This window comes from Phacochoerus africanus, chromosome 4 (assembly GCF_016906955.1).
Source record: "Phacochoerus africanus isolate WHEZ1 chromosome 4, ROS_Pafr_v1, whole genome shotgun sequence".
In the NCBI taxonomy this organism is placed as follows: domain Eukaryota; kingdom Metazoa; phylum Chordata; class Mammalia; order Artiodactyla; family Suidae; genus Phacochoerus; species Phacochoerus africanus.
Window position 1 is genome coordinate 103106056 of NC_062547.1, and position 13398 is coordinate 103119453.

The window sequence follows — 13398 nt, forward strand, 5'->3', positions numbered from 1 at the left end:
AAAGACCAGAAAGAGAAATTAGGGGAACAAACCCATTTACTATTGCATCAAAAAGAGTATAACACTTAGGAATAAACCAACCCAAAGTGACAAAAGATCTGTACTCTGAAAACTATAAGATACTGATGAAAGAAATAAAAAATGATACAAACACATAGAAAGATATACCATGCTCTTGGATTGGAAAAATCAATATTATCAAAATGATTATACTACCCAAGGCAATCTATAGCTTCAATGCAATCCCTATCAAATTGCCCAATGACATTCTTCACAGAACTAGAACAAAATATTTTAAAATTTGTACAGACACATAAAAGACCCTGAATATCCAAAGCAACATTAAAAAAGAAAAATGCAACTGGAAGAATCAGGCTTTCTGACTTCAGATTATACTGTAAAGCCACAGTCATCAAACCAGTATGGTACCAGAGTTCTTCAGCTGAACTGAATCTGACTAGCATCCATGAGGACTCAGGTTCAATCCCTGGCCTTGCTCAGTGGGTGAAGGATCCAGCATCATCATGAGCTGTGGTGTACATTGCAGTTGATGCTCGGATCTGGCATTGTTGTGGTGTAGGCCAGTGGCTATAGCTCCAATGTGACCCCTAGCCTGGGAACCTCCATATGCTTAGGTGTGGCCTTAAAAGGATAAAAAAATAATAATATGGTACTGACACTAAAACAGAAATATAAATCAGTGGAACAGGATAGAAAGCCCAGAAATAAACCCAAGGACCTGTGGTCAACTAACCTATGATAAAGGATGCAAAAACATACAGTGGAGGAAAGACAGTCTCTTCAATAAGTGGTGCTGGGAAAAATGGACGGCTATACGTAAAATAATGAAAATAGAACAGTCTCTAACATCGTACAGAAAAATAAACTCAAAATGGATTAAAGACCCAAAAGTAAGTCCATATACTATAAAACTCCTAGAGGAAAACATAGGCAGGGCACTCTTTGACATAAATTGCAGCAATATCTTGTTTGATCCACTTCCTAGAATAATGACAATAAAATAAAAAATAAACCAATAGGACCTCATTCAACTGAAAAGCTTTTGCACAGCAAAGGAAACCATAAAAAAAAGAAAAGACAACACACAGGATGGGAGAAAATCTTTTCAACCAATGCAGCTGTCAAGGGCTTAATTTCTAAAATATACAAACAACTCAACAATAACAAAACAAACAACCCAGTTGAAAAATGGGAAGACCAAAATAAACATTTCTCCAAAGGAGACATTTAGATGACCACTAGGCATATGAAAAGATGCTCAACAGCACTAAATTATTAGAGAAATGCAAATCAAAACTACAATGAAGTACCACTTGACACCAGTCAGAATGGCCATCATTAATAAGTCTATAAATAAATGCTGGAAAGGGTGTGGAGAAAAAGGAACCTTCCTACACTGTTGGTGGGAATGTAAATTGGTACAACCGCTATGGAAAACAGTATGGAGGTTCCTCAGAAAACTAAATATGGAACCACTATATGATCCAGCAATCTACTCCTGGTCAAATATTCAAACAAAAAGATAATCCAAAAAGATACATGCACCCCTATGTTTATTCCAGCACTATTCACAATAGCCAAAACATGGAAACAATCTAAATGTCCATCAATAGATGAAAGGATTAAGATGTGGTACATATACACTATGGAATACTACTCAGCCATAAAAAGAACAAAATAATGCCATTTGCAGCAACATGGGTGTAACTATAGACTCTCAAACTAAGTGAAGTAAATCAGAAAGAGAAAGACAAATACCATGTGAACCAATTATATCTGGAATCTAAAATATGGCACAAATGAATCCATCTACAAAACAGAAACAGACTCACAGACATGGAGAACAGACTTGTGGTTGCCAAGGGGGAGGGAGGAGGGAGTGAGATGGACTGGGAGTTTGAGGTTAGTAGATGCAACCTATTACATTTAGAATGGATAAGTAATGAGGTCCTACTGTATAGCACAGGGAATTATATCCAATCTCTTGGGATAGACCATGATGAAAGATAATATGAGAAAAAGAATGTATGTGTGTATATATATATATGTATATGACTGGGTCACTTTGCTGTACAGCAGAAATTGGCACAACATTGTAAATCGACTATATTTTGATAAAAAGCACCAGCAATAAATAAATAAATAAATAAGTAGGACTACATCAAACTAAAAAGCCTCTGTATAGAAAAGGAAACAATCAAAATGAAAAGGCAACTGACAAAATGGGAGATCATATCTGATAAGAGGTTCATATCCAAAATATATAAGAACTCATACAACTCAGTAACAAAAAACCTAACCCAATTCAGAAATGAGCTAAGGATCTGAATAAACATTTCTCCAGAGAAGACACATTAATGGCGAACAGGTATATGAAAAAAAAAACAAACCTCACCATCATTAATTATCAGGGAAACGCAAATCAAAACCACAAATCAAAACACCCATCAGAATAATTATTATTAAAAAAAGAAAAAGACAAGTATTGGTGAGGATGTGGAGAAATTGGAGCCTTTGAACAATTGGTGGGAATGCAAAATGTTGCAGCCACTTTGGAAAATGGTATGAAGATTCCTTAAAAAATAAAAAATAGAGCTACCGTGTGATTCAACAATCCCACTTCTGGATATTTATGCAAAAGAACTGAAAAAAGATCTTGAAGAGATATTAGCACTCCCATGTTCACTGCAGCACTATTCACAATAGCCAAGATGTGGAAACCAACTAGATGTCCACCAACAAATGAATGGATAAAGAAGATGTGGTATTTATATACAATGGAATATTAGCTTTAAAAAAGAAGGAAATTCTGTAATAATGACATTACAGATAAATCTTGAAAACATTATGCTGAGTGAAATAAATCAGCCACAGAAGATAAATATGGCATGATTCTATTTATATGAGGATCTAAAATAGTAAAATTCATAAAGTCAAGGAGTAGAATGTTGGTTGCCTAATGCATACCCTCTAAGCCTCCCACCCTTGGGTGTTTTTTGTGAGTGAGTCTTCAGTACAGTCATGATAGAAACAACAAAGCAGTTGAATCAACTGCAGTTGAGACAACAAAGCAGTTGAATCAACTGCAGTTGAGACAACAAAGCAGTTGAATCAACTGCAGTTGAGACAACAAAGCAGTCTTCAGTATGATTGTGATAGAATCATGGTAGAATCAACAAAGCAGTCATACCAGATTCTGCTTCTGTAGCTAGGTATAGTAGAAGAGGTGTAGTCTAGTGGAAAGCCATATGAAAAAGAGTCTTCATATGAGGGAAGTCATGAATCCCATAGCACTGCAGCCTGAGATGAGGTACTTTTGGAAGTTGGTTTTGGGTAACACTAGTTGGAAAGTATTGCATTTCATTAATTCTAAGATGCACTAAAAAAAAAAAAAAAAAAAAAAAAAACCTTGGAGTTCCCGTTGTGGCTCAGCAGAAACGAATCCAACTAGGAACCATGAGGTTGCAGGTTTGATCCCTGGCCTCGCTCAGTGGGTTAGGGATCCGGTGTTGCCATGAGCTGTGGTGTAGGTCACAGATGCGGCTTGGATCCAGCATTGCTGTGGCTATGGCGTAGGCCAGCAGCTGTAGCTCTGATTCGACCCCTTGCCTGGAAACCTACATCTGCCGCAAGTGTGGCCCTAAAAAGACAAAAGACTGAAAAACAAACAAACAAAACAAACCCCAAAACATCTTAACATCTTTGAATTTGGGATGAATCTTAAAAAACTGAGGATTGTTAATAGTTGACAATGGTTTTTCTTAGTGGTATATAAACAATAGTTCACCTTAACATACTGCTATGTGGTATGCAGGCAATGAGAAGAAAATAGAAATATGCCAAAATGATTTGCAGATCTTTGATATCTGATTCCCTATGGACCCATGAGGAAACTCTGGCAAATGCCATCTCCATCTACTTCAAATGAGTAGGCAATAAAAATTAGGCAGAGTGATAGACATCATACTCAAATAATGCCATGAGCACACATTTGTTTAAAATTCCTGGAGACACTTACCTGGGCTCAAAGTCATTGTCTTTTACAACACACTCCTTCTTCTCAGGCACGCTGCTCCAGGTCCTGGGATCAGCTAGATCCACCAGAGCTTTGGCATTTAGCAACCCAAATCCAAACCGACTGTTCACCATCAAGCCTGCTCCATTCTTTTTCCATCCAGGATTATTTGCCAGTGGGTCATACTCAGAGGTCCAGACAACCAGGTGTTGCATATCTCGCCAGGTGAGATTTGGACTAGACAGGAAGTAACCCAGAGAATCTTTCAAGGACAAAATGAAGTTTCCTTGCAAAAGTAGATGCTAAAAACAAGCATTTTCATTCAGAGATTATGAGGTACTTTTTGCAACTGTACTTTTGAAAATCTAGTGTGTATTTCTTTTGGTATGTCTTTCATTCAGAATTAAAAATACAGACCTGAAAACTCCTCATACTACTTAAGTTAAGATCTTAGTATAAGTAAAATTCGATTTTCAGCATTGTAGAAATGTAGGACTTGGTCCCTGATTTCTAATTACTTATATTTACCTGGAACAAAAATTAAAAATGACACTTTGTGTCCTCCAGTCTTCTGTCCATTAACAGCCTTAGTATTTTCAGCATTATGAAGAGGTCTTGACTTCCTTCTTAGGAAGACTCAGATTTAGACACAAGCTGGCTACCTACTCTTAATTTTTTGTGTGTGTCTTTATACATCACAAGTGTCAGGAAGCTCTTAACTACTTGAGATCATTCTTATACAGTACTATGCTGAACAGTGTGGGGCTATTCAAAGAGGTAGTTCATGTCTCTAAGAAGCTTATAACCCAGTAAAAGAACTAAGTCTTTTAACAGCCATGTCTGTTGAATGCTGTACTCTTAGCATAATGTATTTCAGAACTTTAGAGGAGAAAGAATTCTTTGTGGATGGAAAGATCTAGAAAGGCTTTTATAGGAGGAGATATTTGAGTTGAACTTTAAAGAGTGGGTCAAGAAGTGGAGAGAACAGGGAATGAGGCAAAGGAGTAAAACCTCCAAGGGGGGTAAGTTCAGGGTGTGGCCAGAGGACAGTGAGTGGTCCGGTCTACTGGATCAGGAGAGAGGAGAGGCAGAGCCCTGAGCCAGTGAGAACCATCGAGGATTTCTGAGCAAGGAAATAGGTAATCAAAACTCTTGATAAAATTAATTTTGCAGCAATATGAAGGTAAATCCATGATGCATGGGACTATTGGGTCTGTCATAATGAAGATGAAGCTTTTCCTGATCACTCTATTTAAGATTTCAATTCTCCTCAAATATTCCTGAGCCTTCTTAACCTACTATATGTTTGCTTTTTCTTTTAGAGTGCTTATCATCTTCTCACATAGTGAGCAACTCATCTGTTTTGTATGGTTTTTTTTTGTTGTTGTTATTTTGTTTTTTTGGGGATATACCACAGCATATGGGGGTTCCCAGGCTAGGGGTTGAATCAGAGCTGTAGCCGTTGGCCTACACCGCAGCCACAGCAGCACCAGATCTGAGCTGTGTCTGTGACCTACACCACAGCTCACAGCAAAGCCAGATCCTTAACCCACTGAGCGAGGCCAGGAATAGAACCTGCATCCTCATGGATGCTAGTCAGATTTGTTTCTGCTGAGCAAACAAGGGGAACTCCTGTTTTGTGTTATTAATGTCTGTCTCCCCTTCCAGAAGCAGCTGAGAAAAAGGCTGAAATTTTTTTTTTTGTCTTTTTATGGCCACACCTGTGACATAAGGAAGTTCCCAGGCTAGGGGTCAAATCAGAGCTGCAGCTGCCAGCCACAGCAATGCAGAATCCAAGCCACATCTGTGACCTGTGCTTCAACTTGCAGCAATCCCAGATCCTTAACCCACTGAGCAAGGGAAGGGATTGAACCTGTGTTCTCACAGACACTAAGTTGGGTTCTTAACCCACTGAGCCACAAAAAGAGCTCCAAGGCTAAGATGTTTATTCATCTTCTTGTTAGATGTATACCAAGCACTCAGAAGAATGCTGGGCACAGGGTATGTACTAAGGAAATATTGGTTGGGATGGTTAAATATGTCTAGGCATAACTTGCCTTAAATACAATTTTAAAACTTACTGCTACCAGTTATTAGTCTTTCAAGATCTCAGGGTTTTCCTTACCTTTGAGAACTGTCCTGTTTCTATGAAGTCAGTCAAGCATTATTTAATAAATAAATGCCGAACTGTTTAGACCTCAGAGTTTCCGTCTTACCACCAGGTTGTGAAACAGCCATCAGGGGAATCTGACCAATTTGCTATTTTCTCCCCAGAGCCAACAATGTACTGGCTTAACAATCCCCTGGTAACAAGGAAGAGGCAATGCACAACCTAGGCACTGAGGAGTCTGTTCCTTAAAAACCCAGGGCTCATCACAGGTATTACAAAGGCTCTATCTGGTGGGCCTCACTGGGAGGCAGTCCTTGCCCCACCAGACTGGGTGCACAGCCCATGCGTCGAGATCTCTGAAGGGAGCTGCAGTCAAATACTCAGGCCCTCCTCCTCCTTGGTCAAGCTCTTCCCATGTTTACATTCCTAGGTCTCCTTATCCGAGGCCTTGGGCAAAGGTCTTCTTCAGGCGCCTCAGCCAAGGCCTCCTTACACTCTGACGCAGTACCCAGTACTTCTCCACTCTGAGGCCTTCTCCCTCCCCTCCCCCTACCCCACCTGAGACCATACAACTACCCCAGCCTGTTTTTGGAGCTCCCTCAACAATGATATGACCCTCAGAGTTCCCGTCGTGGTGCAGTGGTTAACGAATCCGACTAGGCACCATGAGGTTGCGGGTTCAGTCCCTGGCCTTGCTCAGTGGGTTAAGGATCCGGTGTTGCCATGAGCTGTGGTGTAGGTTGTGGACGCGGCTCGGATCCCACGTTGCTATGGCTCTGTGTAGGCCAGCGGCTACAGCTCCGATTGGACCTCCGATAGGTTCCCCTAGCCTGGGAACCTCCATATGCAAAAAGACAAAAACAAAACCAAACAAAAAAACAATGACATGATCCTCATGTCCATGCTTTCTTCTGACCCTCACCTGGTGTGCTTTTCCATGAGGGATAGTGGAACGGCGGGAGTCAGTGTGTGCTCTGATTTTAGATTCTGTCTCATTAATACCATCACAGTAAGCGATGAAAGGCTTAACTCTTTCATTTTGGGTGTGTTGCTTTAAAGATACTCTGACACCTGGCAGCTCAGCACACTCTCTCTTAGCTCAGCTGAGCTACAGAGCAGCATAACACTTAACCCCAGAGAGTGACTGACAGAGGCCTTAGAAAGACTCCAGTTCAGTGATTCTCATGGGTTCAAACGGCTCGCCTCATAATCACCTGGGACACTTGTAAATAATGAAAAATCTTGAGTCTCACCCTAAACTTACTGAATCAAAATATCTCAGGGAAGGGCATGATTTTATATTTATATTTGAAAAAAACTAGCTAGTTTTGTTATAGCTAAAATAAAAGGAGTTGAAGCATATAATTAATTAAGGCAATCAGAAGTCATTGGGGTCCAAATAGGGAGTACTAGAAGGTGCATTAAATTCTATTCTACTACCCAGGGCCTTTGTGACCTTAAGCAAGCCACTCCATCTCCCTGGACCTGAATGGACTCACCTATAAGATGAGAGGGCTGAACATGACAGTCTTCAGAATTCCTTATTATTCAGACCTCCAATCTGCCCAACATCATATATACTTCATTGTAGATCTTGTTTCTACAGTGGTCATCCCACACTGAGGAACAATTGAGCAGAAATAGCTATTTTCTCAATGTAGAAACAAACTCTGGCCTCAAGCACTTTATTGAAATGCTTGCTCCTTTCTAGTCTTTTAAAGGGAGATTTAGGTAAAAGCCTCTTATTAAGGTAGTCAGTGGGCAACACACCGACTTCCCATTTGGACTATCAGTGTGAGCAGGGGTGGGAGTGGAGGTGAGAATGTGTCCTGAGGAGGAATACCACATGGTCTTGACTATCGTGATCAAACGCAAAGCACAGATTTTCTACATTTCTATAGTTAGAATATTTGTTTTATATCTAGTTGCAGGCTTTAAATTTTCTTTCACCTATTCTTTGCAAAATATTCAAAGAGGCTTCATTCTCATGCAATTAGGAAAATTAAGCCTATTTTCCTAAGTTATTTTTCATTTGGGTGATTGCGTTTCATAAATGAAGCTTCTAACAATAGTGCATCTCAGTCCTGACAGCCTTCCTCTGTTAATTAGCATCTCACTCAACAGCAGCCACAATAATTAAATTTTTAAAAACTGCATTGGGTTGCTAATCAAGGATATGTTTATAGAAAATAAAGGCTTTGGAATTAAACATTGAAATTAAGCATTACTTCTAATTAGAACAGTGTAGGTAAAGTAATCTGGAGACAAAAATCTAAAGAGAAAAATCTTAGAGGCTACATGGTTTAGCCTCTAATCACAATTAGCTAAGCCTAGATGTTGAAGATTTTCTAACCCGCAGACTTCTCAACATTTTACAATCCACTGAGTCAAGGATTTCTTTTATGTGCTTTATCCAAACACAACAAGCAACACTGAAAGTCTGTTTCCCTTCCTCCAGCCTTTAATGGAAACAGAAGATTGGCTAATCTATTTGTTTAATACTTCCAAAGGTGTGAAGGGATACAATGTTTCACTTTTTCTTCTTTATTAAAAATTATTCTGATTCTTTCCCCTGCTCTCAAGACACATTAGTGTTTGCTATCTTTCTTATGCGTAAAGGTACCATAGGCATTTAACCAAGAATTCCTGTGTGTGTCTGTGTGTGTGTGTTTCCAGGATATGCCTGTTATGTACCTCAAACACTTCTACATCTAGTTTCAAAGAAGTTCACAGACCCCTTGAAACTCATCCATGTATTTTGTCACAATCCATGGAGCCCCTGCTTTACATACAGCCCATTAGAAATGAATGAGATTAATGAAGCTAGATCATTCTTTGATCATGTTCTCCTTATACAGTAAAAGGTTTTAAATTTTAGAAATCAGAGACTACAATTTAAAAATTTCAATTCTTAGTCAAATTAACATTACATCTGTTCAACTAGATGGTTGTTTACTATTCTGGTCCCTGGACAAAGATGGGCTGGGCCTGCCTAATTATATCTACGTGCATCTATAGGTGTTGAGCAGGAAAGACAAAATTTTAAACATGGTTTTCTTTTAAAAGCTCCCTGGAGGTAAAAGCTTATATTCTAAAATCATAAATATCATGATCTTGTTTCACCACCTATGTGTAACTACTTGCCTTCATAAAACCTTATTTTCTTCTGCTCTGGACCTCTTACCACCAACCTCAGCAGTTCATGTTAGTTGATCTATATATATGCTGACACCTACCATTTCAAACTGGACAATCTTCCAAAGGGAAGAGGTTTGAAAAAAAATGATATGACTGACCCCTCCATTTTATAGATGATAAATTGAGTCCTCAATTGGAGGTTAATCTGCCTAAAGGTAACACAGTGATATGCCCAGAACTTGAAGCCAGATGTTCCTTACACTTTTCACTGCTTAGATTATTTCCTCTTAAATTTGCTTTGGGTCTGCTGATACCAGTCTCAGCTTGTGTTCATAGACTTTGCCCTCTGTCCATCTCCTTCCTGTTATAACCGTACTCAGATTCAACAGAGCTTTTCTGTTGGCTCCAAGAGCTTCAAAGTACCCTGTGTTTCTCTTTTTTTCTTTTCTTTCTTTGGTCTTTTTAGGGCTGCACTTGTGACATATGGAATTTCCCAGGCTAGTGGTTGAATCAGAGTTATAGCTGCTGGCCTACATCACAGCCACATTAGATCTGAGCTGCATCTGTGATCTACACCACAGCTTGCGGCAATGCTGGATCCTTAACCCACTGAATGAGGCCAGGGATTGAACCCACATCCTTATGGGTACTAGTCAGGTTCATTACCACTGAGGCATGATGGGAACTCCCAGAATACCCTCTCTTTCTGATTGGACACCTGGATTTGCTTTTTCCTTATCAGGTATCTTTCCAGCCCCTCTGCATAGGTAAATTCTTGGTATGAGCTTTGCTAGGCTGTCTTGTTTGGCCTCCGTGGCCATCTCATCCCAGGTCCCAAGTCACATCCCAGGGACTAAACCACAGCTCCCCAGGGCTCCTGGAGCCATGCCAGGCTCTCCTCAGCAACTTCAGAGCATTACCAGCTATGGCACAGGCCAAGGTGTTCTCCTGTTCTGCTATTGTGAACCTCATCTACTCAGCATGACAGGAGGGGACTGCTTTGCACTCTCTCTAGAGACTATGGATGTTCTTCTAGGATAACTTCCTTATTAGGAAGGAGAATAGTAATTGACAAGTTTAAACACTTTTTCTGTCATGCAACCATAGCACCTGACTTGACATTTAAAGATTTCTCACCATACAACATCAGAAAACAAGAAAAAGGATGAATAAAAAGCTGTGAATATATAATGTGAGAGAGACTTTTCCTCTCTATTAAGTATTGGACTTTTGGATAACTGTTATGAGGGAAAATGTGTTGCAAAATCCCTTTTTAATAACACACACTAAAATAAACTCCAAGGGGATTTAGGACATCAATATGTAAAGAAACCATAATAAAAGACATGTAAATAAATGTGTATATAATTTGGGATTGTAAAGATTTTTTTCTGAGCATAAAAAAGGAAAAAAAGCCTTAAAGAGACCAACAGATATAACTATATATGTGTTAACTTCATTACATTAAAAACTATATATATATATATATATATATATGTAAAATCAAAAGGTAAATGCCAAGCTAACCAAGCATTGATAGCTTTTCTAACTAAGGCCATAAAACAGAATCAAGGTCATAAATAGCAATCATAGATAGTAAATGGCTAAGGAATATAAAATACTGAGCATCATTAGTAATGAAATAAAAGCATATAAAGATGAGATACCATTTTTACCTATCAAAGTAGCAAACATTTTAAAAGATAATAAAAGTAGCTTTGATAAGGGTTTGGGAAACTGGTACTTTCACACATGTCCTACTGGTGTGAATATAAAATGGTACAGTATTTCTAGACAGTAACTTTTTAACATGCATCAAAATGATTAAAACATATGTGTGCTTTGACCCCCAAATTCCCAATTGTGAGTGTTTATCTTAAGGCAGCTATCAGAGAAGAGTTAATATCTATGGACAAGGGAGATCATTTAAGCATGATTAGATGACTTTAATAGAATTTGCATTTATATCATGCTATATTACTAAAAGATAAAAATTCTGACTTTAATTTTCATGTCTCCTGATGTGTTATATCAGCTCTAGGACTGGGCTTATGCAATCTACAAAAAAAAAGAGAAAAGGATGCTTTATAAACTTGTTATCTGCTGATATTTTAGCTCACTCTCCTCTGTGTGCAACTTGTCTAATACTATCCATGGGAAATTATCTGGATAAAGTCTTTCTTGGTGGGAATAAACAGAAATGAGAAGGCCTTGCAGGTGAATGGGAGGAGGGTTGGGAGAACATGAGTTTTTAAAGGTCAAGGAACATTGATTAGGCATGAAAAAGTACTCTTAATGTAGAGTGGATTTAAAAAAATTACAAAATACTGTGTGAATTAAGATCCCAATTTCGTAAGATAAGCTTATGTATTAAATCTATATTGCAATGTTAACAGGAAGAGAGGTTATTTTTAAAATTATGTTTTGTAGTTTTCTACTTGACCATGTCTTTAGATAATAATAGATGCTATTAAAAAGAAGGAAGAGAAGCAGCCTTAGGACAGGTGATGAGAAGCTCTCTGGGCCTTACTTTGCTTCCAGGGCCAGAGCGAAGATGCCAGCAGCCAGGGGTGCAGAGGCCGAGGTGCCTGTGTGGGTCTCTGTGCAGTCATTGTGCAGGTCAGCACTCGTCTGGGAAACATCCAGGAAGGAAAGAAACGTGGGAGAACATGTGAGGAGTATGATCCTGTCCCCGGGGGTTAACCCTACCGAGGGCCGCATCTGCTGTGATCAGGAAGCCCAGCTGATTCGATTCCCTACTTCCTCCTCCAAACCACAGGCGGATGTTTGCCATCTGCTGATATTTTAGCTCACTCTCCTCTGTATGCAACTTGTCTATAATTCTGGCATGAGGATGCCTTTTCTGGGGATGAAGTACTCCCACTGTGAATATTTTCTCTTCTGAGATTCCCAAACGAAATGCTGTCTGTAAAAAAGGGACTGTTTCAAAAATCACTGTGAATCATGCTGGCCCATTAATCATCTGGTCCATTGTGTTTGGCCTGGCATATTTAGAAATTCTGCCTCACGCACTGTTCCCTTTGCCTTCAGATTGACATTTGACTGCCTCTTCAGCACAAGGATGTAAAGCTGACCTGATTCTGGCCACTTGAACTACTTACTTGCAATGTCTAGTGTGTAGTTTGCACTCACTGTTGATGTAATCTGATGGTCTTGAGTTAGTGTCATATTTGAACTTGGATGAAAATGGTGAATTTTTCAAGTGAAAGTGTGCTTAGATTGGGGCTCACATTCTAAACCTGCCACTCAGTAGATGTGTCCAATGGGCAAGTCACTTGGTTTCCCCATCTGTCAAATGAGGTTGATATTTCTTGACTCATATTCTGAAGCTGAAGTGAGATCCTGTCTGTGAAAGCATTTTCACGCAATGTTACTGCACATAAGGATTTACCCAGGCTAATTTTAGCTTAATGAAGAGGCTGCTGAGACAAAGGGAAGAAACCGAACAGACTTCCCATTAGTCTGCCATAAGGACCACCGTGTTGCTGGTTGAACAAGTAAGTTAGGCCAAAGGATTACTAACAAGATACCCACCCACGCACTCACACTATGGTTTTTAGCTAGCAACTTCAATGTGTGGGAGGGAGGTGTAAAAAAATAATTTGTTCTATTATCACCTCCTTTGGCTTCCCACTTGGAGTTGCTGAATATCTCAACTTATGGTGGCTCTGTTTCTCCGAGGGCTGCGGAAGCAAGCTTGCCCTTTTTACCTGTTGACGCAAGTAAGCCCCCAGAGATGACTCTGCTGAGGAAGAGGTTTGCGTAAGACAAAGGCTATGTTATTGCAACTGTCTCAAATAGAATCCACCAGCTGTCTCTTCTGTGGCTGATTTACCTAAGGAGGGATGATCTCTACAAAGATGGAAAATCTTCCTCCTACTGCAGAGTAGAGTGGCTCAGATGAGAGATAGTCTATGAAACGGTGACTCTGAAATGCACAACAGGCCATGTTCTGAAAAGTCGCTCTGGACATCCACAGGGACATCAAGAGTCAGGGGCTGTGAATGCAAGTGGGGCACATGGCCCAGAGGTGCCTTTCAAAGGCTACAAGATATGCCTGCCTTAAAGAACCCCTGGTAGAATGTCATTGTCT

General features: G+C 39.6%; 1 protein-coding gene across 2 annotated transcripts in view; it reads right to left on the bottom strand.

The window, feature by feature from the left end:
• Nucleotides 1-13398, bottom strand: part of PCSK1 (proprotein convertase subtilisin/kexin type 1) — a 44138-nt gene that overhangs the window by 9364 nt on the left and 21376 nt on the right. For both annotated transcript variants that reach the window (XM_047778323.1, XM_047778324.1), the window contains exons 9-10: nucleotides 11815-11915; nucleotides 4040-4273 (exon numbers count right to left, since the gene is read on the bottom strand). In XM_047778323.1, the coding sequence (XP_047634279.1) occupies nucleotides 4040-4273; nucleotides 11815-11915 (335 nt within the window). The remainder of the gene's footprint in view (nucleotides 1-4039; nucleotides 4274-11814; nucleotides 11916-13398) is intronic.